Source organism: Macaca fascicularis, chromosome 7, assembly GCF_037993035.2.
Source record: "Macaca fascicularis isolate 582-1 chromosome 7, T2T-MFA8v1.1".
Lineage (NCBI taxonomy): Eukaryota > Metazoa > Chordata > Mammalia > Primates > Cercopithecidae > Macaca > Macaca fascicularis.
Genome location: NC_088381.1, coordinates 32,526,529 through 32,551,492, shown reverse-complemented (window position 1 = coordinate 32,551,492; position 24,964 = coordinate 32,526,529). Strand labels below are relative to the sequence as shown.

The 24,964-nt window shown below is 37.9% G+C and overlaps 1 protein-coding gene across 5 annotated transcripts in view; it reads left to right on the top strand.

The window, feature by feature from the left end:
* The window catches only part of RFX7 (regulatory factor X7), a 156,722-nt gene extending 144,887 nt beyond the window's left edge, over positions 1 to 11,835 (top strand). For all 5 annotated transcript variants that reach the window (XM_065547950.1, XM_065547951.1, XM_065547952.1 and 2 more), the window contains 4 exons: positions 207 to 287; positions 884 to 1,091; positions 4,023 to 4,318; positions 5,766 to 11,835. In XM_065547950.1, coding sequence (XP_065404022.1) covers positions 207 to 287; positions 884 to 1,091; positions 4,023 to 4,318; positions 5,766 to 9,038 — 3,858 coding nt within the window. In that variant the 3' untranslated portion in view covers positions 9,039 to 11,835. The remainder of the gene's footprint in view (positions 1 to 206; positions 288 to 883; positions 1,092 to 4,022; positions 4,319 to 5,765) is intronic.
* Positions 11,836 to 24,964: the final 13,129 nt, after the last annotated feature.

The following is a 24,964-nucleotide window of genomic DNA, read 5'->3' as shown; positions in this document are numbered from 1 at the left end:
TTCTGAAAGGGTATTTCAGTTTCATAAGAGTAAAAATGTCCCAAGTTTTTAATATTAAGGTTTTTCTTACTGAAGATTTCAGAAAGTAGATGTTATATATCATGTTTATTTTATTCTCATTTTATATATGGTTACTTCTAAAGTGTTACCAGTATAAGCAATTCATTTAATTTTGAATATTTGGACCTTAACTGTATATTACATATTGCTACAGTGGACTAAGAAAAAAAGCTTTTGTTCATATGCCAACACTGCCCAACCTTGACTTTCACAAAACTGGAGATGGGGTAAGAATTCAGCCTTTTCTTTTTAATAAGTAAACCTTTATATCAACATTAAAATGCATCCTGCAAAGTGTCATTTGGTTAAGGCTAGCAACTGTGCCTTTTACAAATAATAATAAAAAACAAAAATCACACAGTGACTGAAAAATGTTAGTGTATATGACCTATGTCAGCATGAAATTTGGGGGAACAAAGTTTCAAAGTTACTGATTTCTCGATATTTCCAAAATATATATTGACTATATGTGTGTATAGTCAAGAGGAAAAAGTCAGTCATCATGTAATGTTTTATAGGAATTTTAGAAAAAATATGTGGCTATTGGCATAGTTTTATTGACATTAGAAAGATTCAAAATATCAGTCTTGTATGTTTAAAAACCATTTAAAATGTTATATTCGCAAGGCTGCTGACTGCTGTGCACTAGTGGGTATGAGTCCCTTATTTACAGAACTCTTGTATGTCTGCCAGTGGGTCAATTCATACTACTTTAACGCACAGATTTAGATTCTATCTTCTAATTAAGAATACGTATCTTTTACGTGCTTCAATTTAATTTCTCTGGTCTTTTACAAGTTAACGTTTCCTTTTCTTTGCCTAGTTGGAAGGAGCTGAACCTTCTGGGCAGCTTCAAAATATTGATGAAGAAGTTCTCTCTTCTGCTTGCCGTCTTGTGTGTGAGTGGGCCCAGAAAGTGTTAAGCCAACCATTTGACACTGTCTTGGAATTAGCCCGCTTCCTTGTAAAAAGTCACTATATAGGCACCAAGTCAATGGCAGCTCTAACTGTAATGGCAGCAGCACCACCAGGTACGACATTACTGTGAACAAGCTAAAAACTGACAGGTATTATTGTATTTAGAATTGGTAGCAAAAGAAGAGTTAGATCAAAGAACTTCATCCTTTTAGTACTTGTATGGGTTCACTCTTACTCCACTTAACACTAAATTCAGATGGGTTTGTTGAGCCAAGAAAATAATAATCCTTTCATTATAAAGCTTAATGCTATGTTTCTATAGATTGCTTTGCTGGCATATAAAACTAGATTCTCCAGCCGATATGTTATTAATTTTTCCATTGCTATTTTTACATTTATAGAATGTGTTTATATGTACTTTTATATGTACATATATGTGTATCTAAATAAATATTAGAAGTAAAAAAATACGATTAAATTTTTAAATTACTTGTTAGATTCCTATTCCAAAAACTAATGCTTATAAATAAAATTATCTTTCCACACTGTGACAGGTAACTGAGTCTCAAAAAAAAAAAAACACTGTACGAAGGCTTACTATAAAATAACAAGTGATGTTTTTTACTGTGCATTCATATGACTATTTTTATTCAAAGATGAATTTTTGGAATCGACAGTTTTGGGAATTGACAGTCTTGTTAGAATGACTCCCTCCTAAATTAATAGTTGTGTAAAATATCAGTTCTGATGAATTTTTTAAAATATCTTATTTCAGTTATACCTTATAAACCTAGAGTGGATAAATTATTCTAGAAAATTATGATGTCTATTAAAAATGCAGTGATATAGTGATCTGAGACTTATTTTTCCAATGACTGTCCTTCTAAGTGTTAATTCTAAATATTTTAAAATCTACAATAGACTTATCCTGGCCAGAATTATAGTCTCTTAATTAACTTGTTTGTTTAGTATCTTTTACACATTAATAATGAGTCTGTTTTCTTCTAATTTTACATTTAGTATGTGGGATGTATATGTGTGTAACCTCTCATTTTGTGGTCAGTTGAAGACCCATTTCAGAAAAATAATGTCATATAGTTTTTCCTGTCTACATCTAAACTGTATGACCTAAATTTGTTTATTCATTATACTGACCAGCAGGAGAATGCTTGACCAGCCTTATTGAGCTAAATAGCTCACATATGTTACCTCATTTAATTCCCCCAGCAGTTCTGTGAGATAGGTGATATTCCCAATTTATAGACTTGGAGAGGTCAGTTAACTTGTTCATGGGCATGTAAGTAATGGAGCCAGGATTTGAATCCTGATTTGTCTGTCTACAAAGCCCAGCTTCACTCAATTATGTCATAATGTCATATGGTAGAATAAGCTTTAAAAGGAGCGAACCCTTCAGTTTGCTCTGCTCTCTTTCTCCTATCCCTGCCGACATCTAGAAGAGAACTTCAACAGATGGAGGATTTAGGAGGTATCATGGAGAAAAGAAACATCTCTTTCCTATTTCTCTCATTTGCAAAGTCTAACTGAGGGAAATATTGAATGAATTGAATGAATGAATTTTTAAGGCATAAGTGTTAAATAAAGGTGTGAGTTTTTTAAACAAAAGTGCTAAAAATTACATATATAAAAAAGAGACTCCATTTTTGAAAGCAATCAGCCTGAGAGGGTAAACACTTTACCAACTGTATCATTACTCAGAACATTTTTAGAATGTCTCTCAAAATTTTGATCTCAGCCCCTTACTATATTTTTCAAAAAAGACCTTTGGTAGTAGACTAATCTTCATCCTTTGAAGGTGAATTTGGTTTTTTATAAATATAGTCTCCATATTAAGAACAGGTTGTGTTACAAATGTCCTTTTGTAAGTCAGCTGCTTGGAACTCATTCCTATCTAAAAACCCTGGCAGGAAGGTAAGACAGCCAATTTGTAAGCCATTGGCAGAGGCTCTCCGGGGTGCAGGTGCTGAGAAGCCAGAGCTGAGGCTTGGGGTCGGGAAGGGGCAAAACAATTCCAGCTGGATTTGAGAGGAAAAATCGTGATTTTTAAAAGGGGCTGTGGGTTCAACAGATCCTCCTCATTATCAAGTGTGGGGAGAGAGTTATAGCTTCCTCATTCTCTATTTCCTACTCCCCACACCAAGTAGTTGTTGTTAATTAGAATGATGAAAAGCAGAAATTGAGATGGGGAAAAGAAAAGACTTAAAGGCCAAGGTGTACCAGCAGGATAGTTGTTCCTCCCCTTTCTTCTCTTCATTGTTTTTATTGCCCACAACTTACTTTCTAATGATCTCAATGCCATGCCCTAAATCTGAAATGAGCTTTTTAAACATTTTATTATATGATCCATTTTTCCTAAAATTTGTATTTTGCGTATTTTGTCAGTTTTTTTCAGTCTTTATCTTACTGTTTTAAAGGTTTTCGCAGTGACACTTTTTTGGAATATCTTAACGTTAGTCTTAATAAGAAATTCTGCTTCTTAATTTCTTCTAGGTCATACAGGAATAATTGTATAGTAGCAATATAATAATAATGCCTATTTCCATGAATTTCTGGTAGAATTAAAAACTGTTTTCTCCATATAAATTTTTTCCATTATGGGGAGTGGCTTCAGCAAATATGTATGGAATTATTGAATGCCCCTCATGGGCTAAATATTAAAATCATGAAAATACATGTATTTATTTCTGATTAGAAATGGGGGAGGGAAATTTACTGACCTTTGAGAAAATGTAAAAATGCTGTGTTGGCATTTATCTTAGCTTCTGCACATTTATGATATAGCTACTGTGTTTAAAATCCTGTTGATTTAACTGAAACTATCACCTGAGCTGAACCATATTATAAGATGACAAAGCTATATTGACAATTGTTTATAAATTCGAAGTCTAATGCTTTATACAGAAATTGTGAGTTAAAATTTTGGTTGCTTTGTCCAGTAGATGGCTACATTTTCAAAGAAATTCAAAGGAACCTGCCTTCTATAAAGGAGAGTATTTATTTTAGCTTTCCTTTCTGTTTATTTTCAGGAATTAAAGGAATTACCCAGCCTTCTGCTTTTATACCAACAGCTGAAAGTAATTCCTTTCAGCCTCAGGTGAAGACTTTGCCATCTCCAATTGATGCTAAACAGCAGTTGCAACGGAAAATCCAGAAGAAGCAGCAAGAACAGAAACTACAATCCCCTTTGCCAGGAGAATCCGCAGCAAAAAAATCAGAAAGTGCTACAAGCAATGGAGTAACGAATCTTCCTAATGGAAATCCTTCAATCCTTTCTCCTCAACCTATTGGTATCGTTGTGGCAGCTGTCCCTAGTCCCATTCCGGTAATATAATTAAATAGTATTTGGCCTTATTGGGATGGTGGGAAATCAATTGTTTATTTAAAAGTGGCAGATGAAAAGAAGGCAAGTACAAGTGTAGCCACAAACTGGTTTTGTGACTACAGGAAGATTCCCCTTCAGTCTTTCAGTCAGGATGTATATTGTTGATTACAAAGTAAGCTATGAAACATTATGGAAAATATAAAGATCCAAGACATACAAAGTATGCACATAACCACTCAGAGCTTTATGTAAGCGTTCTCATTTTTAGAGTTGTTTCATCCCTGGCTGAGCCAAGATAATTTTTTTTTTTTTTTTTTTTTTTTGAGACAGAGTCTCTCTGTCTCCCAGACTGGAGTGCAGTGCCGCAATCTCGGCTCACTCCAGCCTCCACCTCCTGGGTTCAAGCAATTCTTCTGCCTCAGCCTCCCAAGTAACTGGGATTACAGGCACTCACCACCACACCCAGCTAATTTTTGTATTTTTTGTATTTTGTATTTTTTAGTTGGCCAGGCTGGTCTTGAACTCATGATCTCAAGTGATCCACCCGCCTTGGCTTCCCAAAGTACTAGAATTATAAGTGTGAGCCAACCCACCCAGCCAAGCCAAGATAATTTAATTGCAAACTTTATTTAAAAGTTAAACGCTTTTCTTTTTTACATTCAGGTGGAGCAAAATTCTATTGTGTAATGATAATACTTAAATGTAGGCCTATCCATGGCTTATCGGATACAGGACTAGAACCTTGGCCAAATTCTTTAGCTAGTTTATTAACCTCTAGTTGTAGATAAGGAAACAATCTCCTGTTTTTCTATCTCACACAACTGAGGTTATGATGAAGGGACTTTTAAAATGAGAGTAAGTTGGTACTTTATGTTATTATTGATATTATTTAGGAAATATTTTATCATTTTTCTTATTCATATTATGTTATTAAAATATGAAATACATGGTAACTACACTGTTCACCATAGGGCAAACTGGGGTAGATATTAGTTGTATCTTATTTGCAGTGGTTTAGTTACAGACGTTTAAGGTAGACACATTTATAAGACAATTTCCCCTATGAGTGAGCCATCTTAGCATAGATTCTGGTAGGTAACCTTTACAGTTATATGTTTCTTCAAGATTTTATGTCTTCTTCCGGTAACCCCCTTAAATCATTGTTTCAGCAAATATTCTTCACAAGTGTGAAGCTTTTAGTCTTGTTAACTGAAAAGTGACTTAATGATGTTCTTACATATTTTTTAATTATAATGCGTTAGGGTTGCATTTGTTGTATTTATGTGTCTGATTGTGTAGAACCTGGTCTAGAACTCTCTTCTAACATAGGAACTTTTTTCTTTTTAACATTAACATTTAATGAATGCCTTAAAAGTATATACAGATACATGAATTACTATTTACAGCCTAGACCTGTTAAATCTGATTTTTTGCTGTCTTTTAACAGGTCCAGCGGACTAGGCAATTGGTAACTTCACCGAGTCCAATGAGTTCTTCTGACGGCAAAGTTCTTCCCCTCAATGTACAGGTGGTCACTCAGCACATGCAGTCTGTGAAACAGGCACCAAAGACTCCCCAGAACGTTCCAGCCAGTCCTGGTGGGGATCGTTCTGCCCGGCACCGTTACCCTCAGATCTTACCCAAACCAGCCAACACCAGTGCACTCACCATTCGCTCTCCAACTACTGTCCTCTTTACTAGTAGTCCCATCAAAACTGCCGTTGTACCCGCTTCACACATGAGTTCTCTAAACGTGGTGAAAATGACAACAATATCCCTCACACCCAGCAACAGTAACACCCCTCTTAAACATTCTGCCTCAGTCAGCAGTGCTACAGGAACGGCAGAAGAATCAAGGAGTGTTCCACAGATCAAGAATGGTTCTGTCGTGTCACTTCAGTCTCCTGGGTCCAGAACCAGCAGTGCGGGGGGAACATCTGCTGTGGAAGTCAAAGTGGAACCCGAAACATCATCAGATGAGCATCCTGTACAGTGCCAAGAGAACTCTGATGAGGCTAAAGCTCCCCAAACACCTAGTGCCCTTTTGGGGCAGAAAAGTAATACAGACGGAGTACTGCAGAAACCTTCAAATGAAGGTGTCATTGAAATAAAAGCAACTAAGGTCTGTGACCAGAGGACCAAATGTAAAAGTCGCTGTAATGAAATTCTGCCAGGCACGTCAACAGGCAATAATGAGAGCACTATCACTCTATCAGTTGCTTCTCAGAACTTAACTTTCACCAGCACCAGTTCACCATCTAATGGTGACTCAATCAATAAAGACCCTAAATTATGCACTAAAAGTCCAAGAAAACGACTGTCTTCTACATTGCAAGAGACCCAGGTGCCTCCTGTAAAGAAACCAATTGTGGAACAGCTTTCAGCAGCTACCATAGAAGGGCAGAAACAAGGCAGTGTTAAGAAGGACCAAAAGGTTCCACATTCAGGGAAAACAGAAGGTTCAACAGCAGGTGCTCAGATTCCTAGCAAGGTATCAGTAAATGTCAGTTCACACATAGGAGCAAATCAACCCTTGAATTCTTCTACCCTTGTTATCAGTGATTCAGCTTTGGAACAGCAAACAACCCCGTCATCATCTCCAGATATAAAAGTAAAACTTGAAGGAAGTGTCTTTCTCTTGGACAGTGATTCAAAGTCAGTTGGCAGCTTTAATCCAAATGGATGGCAACAAATCACTAAGGATTCTGAGTTGATATCTGCCAGCTGTGAACAACAGCAAGCTATCAGTGTTATGACAATTCCTGAGCACTCTGATATCAATGACTTAGAGAAGTCTGTGTGGGAATTAGAAGGAATGCCACAGGACACATATAGCCAGCAGCTACATAGCCAGATACAGGAATCTTCTTTAAATCAAATACAAGCACATTCTTCAGATCAGTTACCTCTGCAATCTGAACTGAAGGAGTTTGAACCTTCTGTTTCCCAGACAAATGAAAGCTACTTTCCTTTTGATGATGAACTTACACAAGATAGTATTGTGGAAGAGCTGGTGCTTATGGAGCAGCAAATGTCAATGAACAATTCTCATTCTTACGGCAACTGTTTGGGAATGACCCTTCAGAGTCAGTCAGTAACTCCAGGAGCTCCAATGTCATCTCACACCTCCAGCACCCACTTCTATCATCCAATCCACAGCAATGGCACTCCAATCCACACACCCACACCTACACCCACACCCACTCCTACTCCAACCCCAACCCCAACCCCAACATCTGAAATGATTGCTGGATCTCAGAGTCTATCACGGGAGAGCCCTTGCTCCAGGCTAGCCCAGACTACACCTGTGGATAGTGCTTTAGGAAGTAGCCGACATACACCCATTGGTACTCCACATTCTAACTGCAGCAGTAGTGTCCCCCCCAGCCCTGTTGAATGCAGGAATCCATTTGCATTTACTCCAATAAGCTCCAGTATGGCATATCATGATGCCAGCATTGTCTCAAGTAGTCCTGTGAAACCGATGCAAAGACCCATGGCCACACACCCTGACAAAACCAAGCTTGAATGGATGAATAATGGGTATAGTGGGGTTGGTAATTCATCAGTTTCGGGCCATGGTATTCTCCCAAGCTATCAGGAACTAGTGGAAGACCGTTTCAGGAAACCTCATGCTTTTGCTGTGCCTGGACAGTCTTATCAGTCTCAATCCAGACATCATGACACTCATTTTGGTCGTTTGACTCCTGTCTCTCCTGTGCAGCATCAAGGTGCCACTGTAAATAACACCAACAAACAGGAGGGTTTTGCAGTCCCTGCCCCTCTTGATAATAAGGGAACTAATTCGTCTGCCAGCAGCAACTTCAGATGCCGGAGTGTGAGCCCTGCTGTTCATCGCCAACGTAATCTTAGTGGAAGCACCCTCTATCCAGTATCTAATATCCCACGATCTAATGTGACCCCCTTTGGAAGTCCAGTTACCCCAGAAGTTGTTTTCACAAATGTTCACACAGATGCATGTGCCAACAACATAGCTCAAAGAAGCCAGTCAGTTCCATTGACAGTCATGATGCAGACAGCCTTCCCAAACGCTCTTCAGAAGCAAGCAAACAGTAAAAAAATAACCAATGTTTTGTTGAGTAAACTTGATTCTGACAATGATGATGCAGTGAGAGGTTTGGGAATGAACAACCTGCCCTCTAATTATACAGCCCGGATGAATCTCACTCAGATTTTGGAACCTTCCACTGTTTTTCCTAGTGCCAACCCACAAAATATGATTGATTCCAGCACTTCTGTTTATGAATTCCAAACACCATCTTACCTCACCAAAAGTAATAGCACCGATCAGATCAATTTTTCTCCTGGAGATAATCAAGCACAATCAGAAATTGGAGAGCAGCAGTTAGATTTCAATAGCACTGTTAAAGACCTGTTGAGTGGAGACAGCTTGCAAACCAACCAGCAGCTGGTAGGTCAGGTAGCATCTGATCTCACTAATACTGCATCTGATTTCTCTAGTGATATCAGGTTGTCTTCTGAGCTCTCAGGCAGCATCAATGATTTGAACACTTTAGACCCAAATCTACTGTTTGATCCAGGTCGTCAGCAGGGACAAGATGATGAAGCTACACTGGAAGAATTAAAGAATGACCCATTATTTCAACAAATTTGCAGTGAATCCATGAATTCTATGACTTCATCAGGTTTTGAATGGATAGAAAGCAAGGACCATCCTACTGTTGAAATGTTGGGTTAAATTGTGTTTTATAATATGTAGCACACTGTATCTAAAGACATATGTATTGTATTTGTCTTAATGGAAGTGCCTCCCGCAGCAGAAATACTATTAATTGTGACATTTTAAAAGCGTTTGCTGCAGAAGTGGTTTCTTCAGTAGGAAATGGTTAGACTTGCCTCAGTTCTTAACAAGTGTCTAAAGACAGTAGGCTGTAGAAGAACAAGTATTAGGTTTTAAATTTTATAATATGCCCCATTTATTCACATTGATTGACTATCCAGCTGTTACAAGAGCAGTCAATCTTTATTTTGTATAAGTTTCATTTCATCAGATGATCTGCACAGAACTCAGAATAAACCATCAATTTTAGGTATAGGCTATTTTGTTGTTGGCATTATCTTTTAGATATAAAATCATAGCTAAGGTGAACTGTAGACAAGAAAGTCTTCCTTGAAACAGGGACAATATTCAGGTTATTATAAAATATTTAGGCTTGAAGCATAGAGCTACTGTAGGATGAAAAATCTCTGTAGGACTTTCTGGGGCTTCAGTACCATTTACACCCACGATGAAGGGCTTAAATAGAAAATAGTGGAAAATTAAATATTACTTTAAGGAAAGCAAAGCTGCACTAAAATTTTTAAGAGAAAAAAACAAGTAGCCATTTATATTTGTGACCTTGCATTATTTTTAAATGTTGATTTTAATATGGAGCTAGCACACATAGATGCGCAGGCACGCACACACAAAACAAGTAAATGTAACTCCAGGCATTTGTAATTTAATATAATAAATACAAGCATGTTAGAAAAATGCTTTATGTTTTATTATTTGTTAGTTAGGGGAATGAGAAGGAAAACAAAAGCATTCTCTTAGTTTCATCACAATGGCTGCATGTACATACTGAGATTCTAATTGAGATTTACTTTGAAATTTTTCGTTAAAATATTCCACCATAATGTTTTTTTCCTCTTCAACTCAGTGACTCCCTCACTCCTGAATATAGTAATGTAGTTTGATCATAGGATCCCTTTGAAAAACAGGAAGGAGGATAACATAAAAAACAACAAAAAACATTTCACCACCTAAGGTCTGAAGCCACAAATCTTTATATCTCTGATGAAACAAAGGGGATATCAACAGTACTTGAAGAAGAGGAGCATTTTATTACTTGCTTAATTTATTTATTGTGATAACCACAATTGCAAAATAAGAACTCAGGATTTGTTTTAAAATGTTTCTCTCTATGGCTCCCATTTTGTTTTGTGAATAATTATTTATGAGTTGCATGTTGACACAAACCTACTCACTGGTTGAAAGCTCCATTTAAGTGAGTTTCAAGATCACTTTCAAAGAGATTGTTAAATTGCCATTGTTTTTAAAGCTAACGTAAAACCATTTGCTATGCTGCCTTGAACCTAGCTAAGCTTTCCTTTACCTTAGTAAGCCAATCAGAAGACTACAATCAATGAATATTTAGCAAATGTGCTGAAGGGTTTAATAAGGTTTTGTTGTTCAATAAATTTGCAAGGTAGGGTATTAACATATTTTGATAAAAAATGGTGCTAGAGTTGGCGCAGAGGTTTATATATTGATATGTCTTAGTTACTGGCATTTGTGTGTGTTTGTTTGCTGTTATCTTGATTTCATGATTTGTTAGGTATTTTTTTCTTGATGCTAGTTATTTCTTCACTGTACATTGAGACACAGCACTACTGCACACCAAAGTATGCAATACCCAAAGGAAACTGTGTGATTTCTTCTAACAAATGATGGGAGCCTTTCTTTATGAGATACTCTGAAAAGGAGATTTTGAGGCCATTCTAATCCCTTGTTTACATTATTAGCTTCCTACTAATATAAAAATAATGGAAATCTTTTTTGATAAAAATATTAAGACTGGAGGATTTTTAACCCCTTGTACAGTATTGCAGCAAACTCTTTAAATTTGGTTGAATTCGTCCAGCAAACTTTCTGGGGTTCATATATTGCACTAAATTTGTTGAACCTGTGGTAGGCACATCTCTTAGGATAAATGCAACCAATACAGTCCACAGATTAAACTTTTTAAATGTGTTTCATTATGAAAAGACAAAATGTCATCAAAGTGACAGATAAAATTGTCTTATGTAGCAATGTGCATTGATCTCAATGAGATATTTCTATTATTCTCTTACATGAGAATATTACAGCAGGAAGAATTAAGTTTAGTTTGCTTCACCATGTTAATACATGATCACAAAATGTGCATGAGTGTTACTGACTTATCTTGTACAGTACTAGGATTCCTGTAACCACTCTTTTTTTTTCTTCGCTGTATTGAAACTGGTTCAGTGTTAACCAGGCAAACATAGTTATTCACAGGTTATTTACTTTATGTTTACTAATTCTGCTTAGTTATTGTTGAATATGTTCTGTTCCAGATTATTTTTATTGTTTTGATGTTTAAAACATTTTGCATACTGTTTATCATAAGACTTCATGAAGTAAATAATTTTGCATATAATTGCAATAAGCACTGACTTTTGAACTGAAAAGAAGGAAAGTGTTTTTTGTGCAGTGCATCTGAGGTTCATATAATAGTCTTGTACTATAATGTGCTTTACTACACGATAAATGACAAAAACAAGCCCTGTTTCATGTTTCATTTAGTGCAAAAAGTCAGATTTCCCCAGTGTTTTGTTGTCTGTTGTACCTGCTGAAACTACAGTAGTTGAATATTGCGGTAGCATTTCAGTTCTCTTTTTTTATTAAAAGTGCTCAAAAATTGTTTTTTAAATGTTTTCAAAAACAATTAAAAACATTTTATATTAAACTGACTGGATCTGAAGGTGTTTTATGGGACATATTTTATATAGGCAACACATTTTTTAAACAGACCCAGTGTTATTCTTCCTTTGATGTCATGAACTTTAGGGAGTGAATAAAAATCAGCAGAAGGCAGAACAGAGCTGCTGATCTGCTGTGTGCTATTAATCCAGAAGAATGCACAGATCTTATTTCACTCATCAGAACTCTGCTGTTCACTTAGGATTATTACCAATGAATGGTGCATGGCACAGAACTTTATGTTGTCCAAAAAGCCATCTTTTTCTCTTTCACATAGTGTTTATTTTTAAATGTTAGCCTATGGAGTACCTAGGTAAGTATATTTCTGGAGCTTTGAATAGAATGAGAAAAATTTAAAGCATAGCTGTGTTCAGAAGCAGTATAGACATTTCCAAGTACCAGAAATAACAAACTGATAAGTGTAATGAATTTGTAAGCCAGAACCCGGGCTATATAGGTCTGGAAGCAGACTGAAGTAGCCAGAAATGTCAGCTCCTGCAAAGTAATGAAATCAGGGTCTTGAATGGAGTTTCCTCGCTCTTGAAACTGAGAAGCAACAACAACCAGTGCCTGGGACTGTAATTTATATTGTGGACAGATCTTGAGTCAAACAGCCTACTCCTCTGTTTACATAGATCTTTGTAGATCTGTGATAGTTCCACTGTCACCACAGATCTGGAGCCCTCAGTTTGAACAGGTGGTAGAAGCAATTACAAAAGGAAAGGAGCGGAGATTAGGAAGGGAGAGGTAAAGAGCAGGAAGGCTGCCATGCAAGCTGAGCCTGCAAATCAACATTCAAAAGTACTTGAAAATGGAACTAATCCTAAGAAAGGCAATCACTCAAGAAAATGAAAGTAATGAACTACCTAGATACTACTATAAAATAAGTATGTTAGGATCCTCAGTGCTAAATGACATGGAAGGGTAAAATGTCAGAGCAGGCAAACATAAGAACCAGTGCATAGAGCCAACCAGTAAAAAATTCTGGGGGTGAAAATACTGTATAACACCTGAGGTGATTTTAGTTGCAAGTAATTGAAAACCCAACACTGGCTTAAACCATAAGGACACTTACTTTTCGCTTAATAATGTTAGAGATAGGAGGTTCAAGGGTTCATTGAATGGTTTATTGTTTACAGGCACTGGATCCTGTTTTTCTGTGTTTCTGTTCTATCATCTTCAGCTTTGCTTTGCTGTGTCTTTTACCTCATGGTCACAAGATGACTGCCACAGCTCAGATGTTATACCCTCATAACATCCCAAGCAGGATAGTAAGCAGTTCTCATAGCCTTTTATCAGAGAGAAAAAAATCTCAGAATCTTCCATTAAGCACTCCATACACACACTCTATTAGTCTCATTGTATGAGACAAAGGCTCACCCTAAGGCCAATTACTTAGCTTAGATCCTTAATTAATGTGTTATAGGTAAGAGAGGGGCCCATTTCCTGGAGCATGTAGTCATTCATCTTAAATGAGTTCCATCACCTAGGGAAGGTATTAGGGACTTGCCCTTTGGGAGGCAACCAGTAGCAGTCACTGCAAAAAATAGCTAGGTAAGATGTATAAGATCTTGTACCCACCTTTGAGGGGCTTACAATCATAAAGAGTTAAGTACATGTTCTTTGTTAAGTGCCAACAATATGTATAATACACAATGTAGAAGAAAAGAATTTGAAATCTTCTGAACTAAGTATAAGTTTACTGGTGTTAACTGTTAACTGGTATCTTGCCTTCCCACTATGAGCTGAAAAATCAGGTATTATTGAGTATCATAAATGCAAGTTGCCTCAGCTCCTACAGCATGAGACCAAACTTTATTTTGTTAAATCTGAAGTACAGATTTATTTTGACATGCATTGTTATAAATGAATTTTTAAATAATTAAAATTATAAATTTATGGATGGGATCACATCAATATTTCACAATCTGAAATTTTAAAAATATGTAGGCCAGTCCTGTTACTATAATCTGCTTAGAAGAATGAACGAAAACAAAAAGACTACGTTTTTGAAGATTTGATTTTTAAGAAGTACTTAATTCTTGGAGAGGAGAAGATAGTCATATAAATAAAATGTATCATGAGAGTGATATTACTGTGGTATATAGAGTATTTCTTTGCATTAGACCCAGTGTTAAATAGTTTGCATATATTCTCATGTCCTCATTGTAACAATTTTTAGCGAATCTTATTTTTCAGGTGAGAAAATTTAATTCAGAGATTAACTGGTGGAGGTAACATAATAACAGGAAGAGCCAGGATTATCTTAATTTCAAATCCTACTTCATACCATTATGCTATAAAGATATGTGTTCACAATGTACCTACTGCAGTTATGTGATCTGGTTGCTTCTTTGAAATTTTCATTCTGGTTTTAAATTTAGAATTGAGTTTGATTTTTGTGGAGTTCTTTATTTCTTTTTAACCTCCCATCCTTATATGTCAACGATTCTTTTTCATTTTTGTTGCTTTTAGATTTACCTGTAGTTTGTAACTTTCCTCCAAATTACTTGAATCCTTTTCCCTCCCTTCTCTCCGTAGAAATACCCTGATGTATTAGAAGAACGAAGATTTAAATACAAAATTTTGTTTTCCACACAGCTTTTCAAGCACATTTCATACAGTTATACTCTAGTCATATTTATATTTAAATCACTTAAAATTTCGTCAAAATAAAAATGGGACCTTTTTTTAAGAGATGATAAAGTGCCTAAAATATGTCAGTCTCTGTATAAGGTGCTAGAGAAGACACCTGCCATTTTGAAATTTTGCAATATAATGAAAAAGACACAGTGAATGTCTTTGCAGGATTCAATGAGGTCCCTATAGCAGAGGTGGATTTTTATCAGTAGTATGCATTCTCCCCTTCTTCCTTACTGTAAAAGTCCTTGATTTTTAGCTGAGCACACAGCCATCTGACCAAAAGGCTACAGCTGCCAACTTCCCTTGCAGTTAGGTGGAGACATTTACCAAGTACTCAAAGAGATGTAACCAAAAGGTTTGGGTGCTACTTCTTTTGCAGTGTTCTTGTCCTTCCTCTCTGCTGGCTGGAATGCAAATGTGATGGCTATAACTCAAGCAGCCCTCCTGGACTTCATATTAAAGACACATGCTGAGTATGATTGAGCAACAAGATACAAGGAGCCCAAGGCCTGATGACTTTGGGAGGGAAGCTGCCCAAGTAGTCCTGACTGCTTACCTGTGGATGTGTTTTACATGAGAGAAATAAATTTCTTTCTGGTTTAACTCACACTTATTTTGAGTCTATTTTGAGTCCCTGTCACTCAACACAAATCCCAATTCTAGCCAACATAGCTGCTAGAAGGTTTTAAGCAGGATTGGGAATTGTTAAGAGTCACATGGTGATTGCTAAAACCATCATGGATGCCCCACATACCCTAGGAAAGGCAAACTGCATCTCTTTTTCATTGGGATTGGTAAATCAGGAGAGGATCCTAGAAAAATACCCTTTCATAGCTTTGGAGGTTGGGGGAGGCAGAAATAAGAGCAGATGAATTCTAAGCTGCTGATCAAATTGAAAGGCAATACAGCATTCTGGTCAGATCTAGGTTGAAGTTCAGCTCTGCCAATTATAACCATGACCAATTATAATCATTCAAACTTACTTGAATATTAGTAATGATATCCATCTGGCAACCATTTCTACTGCTGTGCCACATGGTTCTGGCCTGTTCGTTATTTTTGCCGACATTTTGAATGAACACACACTAAGCTTGCTGTGGCAAATGTAGATCGGCTTGCTCAATTTCTGTTCCAGCTTCCTCCTTGTATGAAGGAGCAGGAAAACCAACAACTACATTTTCTAGACTTCCTCACAGCTAAGTTCTGGATATGAATTACATTTCATCTATTAGATTTGTTCTTGAAAGATCTGAAGGAAAAAAAAATTGAAGCAGAAGCCATCTTCCTACTTCTTTTTGGTGACTTTTTCTTGCAAGCAAGCTCATGGAGAGTCTTTTAGCTGCAGTGTTCTAGAGTCTATTGTGATTCTTAGGTTTGAAGATTCATGTTCCAGTGCCAAATCACCAATTCTGTGAATGTCAAGAGGTGGTCAAGTGCTGTAGTGATGGTACCAACAGTATCAGCAACTTCCTAGTGTGGCTTCCTGCTCTCTGCAGTAATTTCAGAGACAAACTCAAGGGTGATTCCCCTGATAATCAGCTCTACCATATTGTTCCATGAGTCATTTCTGGAGGTAGTCTACTACCTTACAGTTTTTCCACTTACAGTTGTCCCTCAGTATCTGGGCAGGGATTGGTTCCAGGATCCCTAGGGATAACAAAATCTGCAGATGCTCCAGTCCCTTACATAAAATGGCAAATGGCATAGCATTTGCATATAGCCTATGCACATCCTCCTGTATACTTTAAGTCATCTATAGATTACTTACAAAACCTAATGCAAGCCAGGCACGGTGGCTCAGGCCGGTAATCCCAGCACTTTAGGAGGCTGAGGCAGGTGGATCACTTGAGGTCAGGAGTTCGAGACCAGCTTGGCCAACATGATGAAACCCTGTCTCTACTAAAAATACAAAAATCAGCCAGGCGTGGTGGTGCACTCCTGTAATCCCAGCTACTTGGGAGGCTGAGGCTGCAGAATTGCTTGTACCCAGGAGGCGGGGGTTGCAGTAAGCCAAGATTACCTCACTGCACTCCAGCCTGGGCAACAAAGAGAGATTCCATCTCAAAAAAAAAAAAAAAAAAAAAAATGCAGCATAAATACTAGGTAAATAGTGGTTTTACTGTATTATTTTTATTGGTACATTTTTCTTGTTGTATTATTTATTGGGTTTTTTCCCCAAATATTTTCAGTCTGTGGTTGGTTCAATCTACAGATGAGGAACCCATGGTATCAAGGGCCAACTGTATTTATAAGCACTTAAACCTCTGTATTAAATCCTTTTCTGTTTAAAATACCTAGAAGAAACATTTTCTACACTCCACCCTGACTCATAACATATGCCTATGGGCTAGGAGTCAAGAATATCTTAGATCCGGACTTGGTTCTATTATTCTTTTACCGTCTCTGCACTTTAAGAAATAATGATCCCTGTCCTAATTACTTCCCAGAATCTTGTGAATCTCCGTGAAATATGACAAGATGTTGTAAACCCTAAGACTAAGAGGTTATAAATACCTGTGTGAAAGAACATTTATCTGAGAGTGGGAAAAATTACTGTCCTTTTTAGCACTTAAATGTTATATTTTACCTGAAGCCTCCCTCTATCCCCACCACATACACATCTGTCAGAAGGTAAAGTATAAATCTATATTCAGGTAAAGCACTGAACTTTGAATTAATGGCAATAAATAAGAAGTATTAGTAAACATTTTAATTTAAGCCAAGCTATTTATATCTGAGCATATTTGTTTAACTGATATCAACATACATTATTTGAAACATGAGACCTCTTATATTTGGACTTCATGTGTTTGAAACACACAGTATAAATTTCCTACCACAAACCCATTCCTAGTTAACATATCTCTTTTCTGAATTCTTCATAGTCTTAGCTCACCTTCATAACAGTTCTGAGATTGCTGCCTTAAGAAGTACTGGTAATTTTTCACAACTGATAAGCCAAGTCCCTGTTCCTTTGGTTTCTATGACTTTGTATTCTCATTCACCTTCTACCTCTCAGATCCTTCATTCTCAGTTTCTTTCAGGGACCAACTTCCTCTACCTGTTATTTAAATATAAAAATTCTTTGACATTCTGTCATTTGTTCTTCTCTTATTATTCTAGTTTATCTCCCTAGTCATTTCAGAAACTCCTACAGTTCTATTGATGACTTCCAAATCTAAATTTTAACACTTGACCTCTCTATTTACTTCCAGTCTCAAAATCTAAATGCCCTAACTGAAATACCTTCTCTTTTTCTCCAACCTTCTCCGCTTCCTATTTTCTGTTAAAAATGTTATCAATTGCAGTTACCAGTTGAAAGCTCATGTGGCCAGGCATACTGGCTCACGCCTGTAATCCCAGCACTTTGGGAGGCTGAGGTGGGTAGATCACTTGAGGTCAGGAGTTTGAGTCCAGCCTGGCCAATATGGCAAAAACCCATCTCTACTAAAAATACAAAAATTAACCAGGCGTGGTGGTGGGTGCCTGTAATCCCAGGTACTTGGGAGGCTGAGGCAGGAGAATTGCTTGAACACAGGAGGCTGAGGTTGCCGTGAGCCAAAATCACGCCACTGCACTCCAGCCTGGGTAATAGAGTGAGACTCCATATTAAAAAAAAAAGAAAAAGAAAAGAAAAAAAAGAAAGCTCACATGCCCTTTCCTTCACCCTTTGCTAAACATCAAATGAGTTTCCAAGTCCCATACTTTTGAGATACATATCTATTTCTTCCTTCCCCTCCTGACCCTGCCTTGGTTGATGGATTAATTTCTCACTTGAAATAGCAAATTATTTATAACTTCTGTAATAATTTCTGTACAATGCCATCATAGCAATCCTTAACTCAAAAACCTTTGATATTCAGAAGTCAATAGCCTTCATAGATATAAGCAATAACTAGTTAGAAGATATAATGCAAGAGAAGACCCTTTTTATGCTAATAACAGAAAAGATAAAATATCCAAGCATGAACTTAAGAAATATATATTTAAAACACCTTTAAAACACTTCTACTGGCCGGGTACGATGTCTCACACCTGTAATCCCAGCACTTTGGGAGGCAGAGGCAGGTGGATCACATGAGGTCAGGAGTTCCAGACCAGCCTTGCCAACATGGTGAAACCCAGTCTCTACTAAAATTACAAAAATTAGCTGGGCACAGTGGCAGGTGCCTATAATCCCACCTACTCAGGAGGCTTAGCCAGGAGAATCGATTGAACCTGGGAGGCGGAAGCTGCAGTGAGCCAAGATCACATCACACTCTAGCCTGGCGACAGAGTGAGACTCCATCTCAAAAAAAAAAAAAAAAAAAAAAAAAAAAAACCTCTTTTACTGATAGGCCCAAGGTAGACCAGAACAAATGGAACAGGAAAACATACTTAGATAAGAAGAGTCAACATCATAAAGACATCAATGCACCCCAGTTAATTAATACATTTAACATGATTCCCACAAAAATGCCAATTCTTTTCTAGAGCTTGAAAAATTGGATATACATTTAAAATGAGAACATAGATAAGTATAGCCCAAAAAATCTGAAAAGAAAGGAGTGTCTGAAGAGCTAGCCCAACAAGGCATTACATATAGCGTCACATGGCAAAAATGCCCTATAAGTAAAGTCAGGCAACAAATGGCAAACTAGGAAGAGATATTGCAACTTGTATCACATACATATCCCTTTATATCCATATTAGGGGTAATATCCCTAATATGGAGAGAAGTCCTAAAATGGTGGGAGGCAGAAGGCCAAATCTAATAGAAAAATGGACAAAGATATTAACAGACAGCTCACAGAAAAAGAAATGGTCATTGTGTCAGAGGTGTTCAAACCAGAGCAACTCCATCTTGAACAGGGGCTGCCTGGGTAAAATGAAGCTGAGACCTGCTGGGCCACATTCCCAACAGGTTAGACATTCATAGCCACAGGATGTTTACGGTTAAAAGAAACAGGTTAATAATGTTAAAGGAACACATTAACAACGTTTACTGAATTGACCCAGGACTTAACAGACCCAGGATATAACAGACCCAGGAAATGTCCTGATGTCCCAATATCTTAAAAACAAAAGCACTTTTAGTTTAAGAATAAGTTTTGCTTTCAACATAGTAATATAGAGTCTTGCAGAAGACAGCAGTTATACAAAGATGAGCAATCTTTGTGACAAACCCTTGTAGGAGAATACATCTCCCCATGATTTTTTGCTTTGTTTTCTTATGTACAAACAAGCATTGCACCTAAGGCAAACATGGTCCTCCTCTTGCTTTTGGGAACGCCCTGCTCTGTCCATGGAGTACTATTCTTTCTTCACGTCCTTAATCAACTTACTTTCACTTTACCCTGTGGACTCACCCCTAATTCTTTCTTGCACAAGCCCTCTCTTGGGGTCTGGATCAGGACTCCTTTCTGGTAACACTTAGACATGAAAAAAAAAAAAAAAAACGCTCACTCTGACTCATAATAAAAGAAATACAAATTAAAGCTACACCAAGATACCGCTTCTCACTTAGGTTGGAGAAAATCTAAGTTTGACACCATCCTCTGTGGGAAACACCGTGAGACACAGGCATTCTATATTGTTTTCTTGCACATTTCCTGAGGAATTTTCTAGACAATAAACTTTGGACATCCAAATGACTAGAGAGAAGTCAACCTAAGGACTGGCACTGAGCATTAAATACCTATTGTAAAACTAAGACTACATGAGGGTTAAAGAGGAGAGAGTACATACTATGTACTGGACACATCATCTGAAAATGTAGAAACAACTAAAGAAAGTGGAAAGCGCCTATGCAAATAATTTTTTAACTTTTTCAATAAAATGTGTGTTGATAAAATAGGTGATTTCACTGAGATTGTTGTATACGTAATGTAAGACAATGCAAACTAATGGTGTGATATTCTAGTTTTATAATTCTTAGGTCCCTGAGAACCTGGATTCTCAGAAGAAAGGATATGCCTGTGTAAGAAAGAAGCTTTAAGTAAAAACCCTGCAGTCCTGACTTTGAATCCCAAGTATCAGCATGAACTCATGGAACATCTTGGTGTACAACAGGAAGGAAGCTTCCAAAGACTACAGAGGTCATGTTAAAAAAACTCAAGAGCCAACTTGCAGAAGCTACCCCTGAACACAGATGGGACAATGTAAGCTCAGGAAGGATGATAACTTCAGCAGATCACAATACTTAAAATATGTCTAAGTCTATGAGTTTTAATGATCCTAAAAAATTAACTGCTCACCTTTTGAGGATGATAGGTAACCAACTTATTTTAATTCATAAAGAAAAAGAAACAAGTATTTATCCCACCTTTCCTATGTGAGCTGGACCACTGGATAATGAAACAATACACAAGGGGGGCTGCTCTAGTTAGAAATATTCTAGTGTCCCAGCACTTTGGGAGGCTGAGGTGGGTGGATCACTTGAGGCCAGCAGTTCAAGACCAGCCTGGTCAACATGGTGAAACCCCATCTCTAATAAAAAATACAAAAATTAGCTGGGCGTGTTGGTGTGCACCTGTAATTCCAGCTACTCGAGAGGCTGAGGCAGGAGAATCGCTTGAACCTGGAAGGCGGAGGTTGCAGTGAGCCAAGATTGCGCCATTGTACTCCAGTCTGGATGACAAGAGCAAGACTCTGCCTCAAAAAAAAAAGAAAAGAAAAGAAAAAGAAATATTCTAGCTAATGAATGAGGAAGGAATGACACAATGGGAATATCATCATTTTTCAACCCCTAATGAATTGAGTTGAACTAGATGATGGGCATCAACAGCTATTAAGTTGGCACAAAAGTAATTGCCATTACTTTCAATGGCCAAAACTGCAATTACTTTCTTTTTTTTTGGAGACACAGTCTCGCTTTGTTGCCCAGGCTGGAGTGCAGCAGCGCAATCTTGGCTCACTGCAACCTCCATTCCTCTGGTTCAAGCAATTCTCCTGCCTCAGTCCCCTGAGTAGCTGGGATTACAGGTGCGTGCCACCATACCTGGCTAATTTTTGTGTGTTTTTTAGTAGAGATGGGGTTTCACCATGTTGGCCAGGCTGGTCTTGAACTCTTGACCTCTGATGATCCACCCACCTCAGCCTCCCAAAGTGCTGGGATTACAGGTGTAAGCCACTGCACCCGGCCGAACCACAATTACTTTTGTGCCAACCTATTAACATTACAGGCAAAGACTTCATGTCTAAAACACCAAAAGCAATGGCAACAAAAGCCAAAATTGACAAATGAGATCTAATTAAACTAAAGAGCTTCTGCACAGCAAAAGCAACTATCATCAGAGTGAACAGGCAGCCTATAGAATGGGAGACAATTTTTGCAATCTATCCATCTGACAAAGGGCTATTATCCAGAATCTACAAAGAACTCAAACAAATTTATAAGAAAAAAACAAGCAACCCCATCAAAAAGTGGGCAAAGGATATGGACACTTCTCAAAAGAAGACATCTATGCAGCCAACAGACACATGAAAAATGCTCATCATCACTGGTCATGACAGAAATGCAAATCAAAACCACAAGGAATTCAAGGCTGCAGTGAGCCAAGATCATGCCACTGTACTCCAGCCTGGGTGACAGACCAAGACCCTGTCTCAAAAAAGAAAAAAGATATACTGTATCATAGGGGTACAATTAGTAAAATCAGAGTCTGAAAAACTCTACAGAGCAAACAGTCCAATTTTAAGAAAATGAAAAGCAATGGAAGAGGAATCTGTAGATTAAAAGACACTTAAAAAGTTTTGTGGGCCGGGTGCAGCAGCTCACACCTGTAATCCCAACACTTCGAGAGGCCGAGGTGGGCGAATCACAAGGTCAGGAGATCGAGACCATCCTGGCTAACGCGGTGAAACCCCGTCTCTACTAAAAACACAAAAAAGTAGCCGGTAGTGATGGCACATGCCTGTGGTCCCAGCTACTCAGGAGGCTGAGGCAGGAGAATCACTTGAACCTGGGAGGCGGAGGTTGCAGTGAGCCGAGATCACGCCACTGCACTCCAGCCTGGGCGACAGAGTGAGCTCCGTCTCAAATAAAGGAATTAATTCAATAATTAATTAATTAAAAGTTCTGTGAAATTTCATATTAAACAGGTGAAAACAAACTAAAATGTTTATGGATGCACACTTGGGTGATCAAATCCTGAAGAAAAGCAAATAAATGATTACCATGAAAGAATAAATGGAAAAACAGAGGGCTTCTGGGGTGGCTACCGCAGTGCTGTTTCCTCAACTAGATGGTGGTCACAAAGGTGTTTGCTTACAATAATTTATTAAGGTAACAATTTGTTCTATGTGGCTTTCTGTATCTGTTACATTTTGCTGTTTTGAAAGGTTATTTTTAAAAAAGAGAAATGGTATCCTAGAAATGGGCAATTATTAGAAAATTTGCCTTTTCTGTATATCAACTGTTTTTAGGATAACCAAATACTTTATTTGACACAGGGAAATTTTTCTTTAATGAAAGATTTCAAGGCCAGACACCGTGGTTCATGCCTATAATCCCAACACTTTGGGAGGCTGTGTGGTGGGAATGTCCTTTGAGCCCAGGAGTATGAGACCAGCCTGGGCAACATAGCGAGATACTGTCTCTAGAAAAAAATTTTAAAAATTGGTTGAGCGTGGTAGCCTGTGCCTGTAGTCCTAGCTATTTGGGTGGCTGAGGCGGGAGGATCACTTAAGCCCAGGAGCTCGAGGCTACAGTGAGCTATGATTGCACTACTGCACTCTAGCCTGGGCAACAAAGTGAAACCCAGCCTCCAAAAAACAAGACAAAAACAATAATTTAATGTATATTTCAATATAACTAACATAATTGAAATGTTCCTAACAAAAAGAAATGATAAATGCTTGGGGTAATGGACACACCAATTACCCAGATTTGATCATGACACATTGTATGCTTATATCAAAATATCACATATACTCCATAAATATGTACAAATACTATGTATCCATAAAAATTAACAATAAAAATAGTTCCAGGTAGTAAGTGTGAAGAGAATGATAAAATTAGAAAATCACCACTTTGTGAGACCTAATGAAACAGACAATTCAGGCAAAGACTATCAATGGATGAAACCAGTAGGTGGATAGAAAATTTTACAGTGTGCATTAGCATTACTAAGTGTGAAACAAGCAGGCATTGAGTAATTTTAATTTACAAGAAATAAAGGGAAAATGTAAATCACACCCCAGGGAAGGAACCAGACCAATTCATATTTGGTAGTATTCTAAGAGATAACTGATACGGTTCCTTCAATATATCAATGGCATTAAGAAAGAAAAGTGGGATGAGGAGGGCTGCTCTGGATTAAGACAGATTTAAGAGTTATAAAAGCTACATGCCATGTGCGGACCTTGTTTAGAACATGATTTAAACAATTCAGCTTAAAAACACAATTTTGAGATAATCAGGAAATTTGAATATGGACTGGCTATTCATTGATACCAAGGAATCATTAGGTTAATAAATTTTGTTTGTGAGAAAATGTCCATAACTTTTAGAGATGCATACTGAAATATATGGAAGGGAAAAAACACTGGCTGTCCAGGATTCACTCTGAAATACTTTGATAAGAGAGAGCGGGGAGGAGAAAGGAAGAATGTCTTACAAAATCTTGCTAATTGCTTCATCTGGGAGTGGGTTTATGGGGATTCATTGGGATTTTGTATTGTTTTTTATTTCTGTATATACACATTTGAACATTTTTTCATTAAAAAGCAGCTTTGGGCTGGGCGCGGCGGCTCAAGCCTGTAATCCCAGCACTTTGGGAGGCCGAGACGGGTGGATCACGAGGTCAGGAGATCGAGACCATCCTGGCTGACACGGTGAAACCCCGTCTCTACTAAAAATACAAAAAAATAAGCCGGGCGAGGTGGCGGGCGCCTGTAGTCCCAGCTACTCGGGAGGCTGAGGCGGGAGAATGGCGCGAACCCGGGAGGCGGAGCTTGCAGTGAGCCGAGATCGCGCCACTGCACTCCAGCCTGGGCGACAGAGTGAGACTCCGTCTCAAAAAAAAAAAAAAAAAAAAAAAAAAAGTAGCTTTGTTATGATCCCCATTTAGAAGACATAACTCAAAATCCAAGCCCCTTTGGAGAGTATTTACAGCACCACACCATCCATTCTTTCAAGTCATGTGAGCTGAGAAGAGGGCAGATATAGTTCCCCTAAAGGAAAATCAGGGTGCTGTCTCCAGAAGAAGGGAAGTCAAAGTCAGGCCAAACATAATAAATCCCACTCTGTTCCCAAACAACTTTCTGAGCTTCATCTTAGAAAATGTCTTCTACCTAGCCAAACAGAACCACTTGCTGTTTCCTGAATAAAGCACATAATGCTATGCCTCTAAGTCTCACACAGGCTGTTCCCTGCTTTTTAAAAAATACTTTTCCTTCAAAATCCACAAAGGCCATCTGAGGGGAAGCCTCTGCCAATCCCTGCCAAGAGCAAGGAGACTCTGGTGGCACTGGATTCAGGCTTCTAT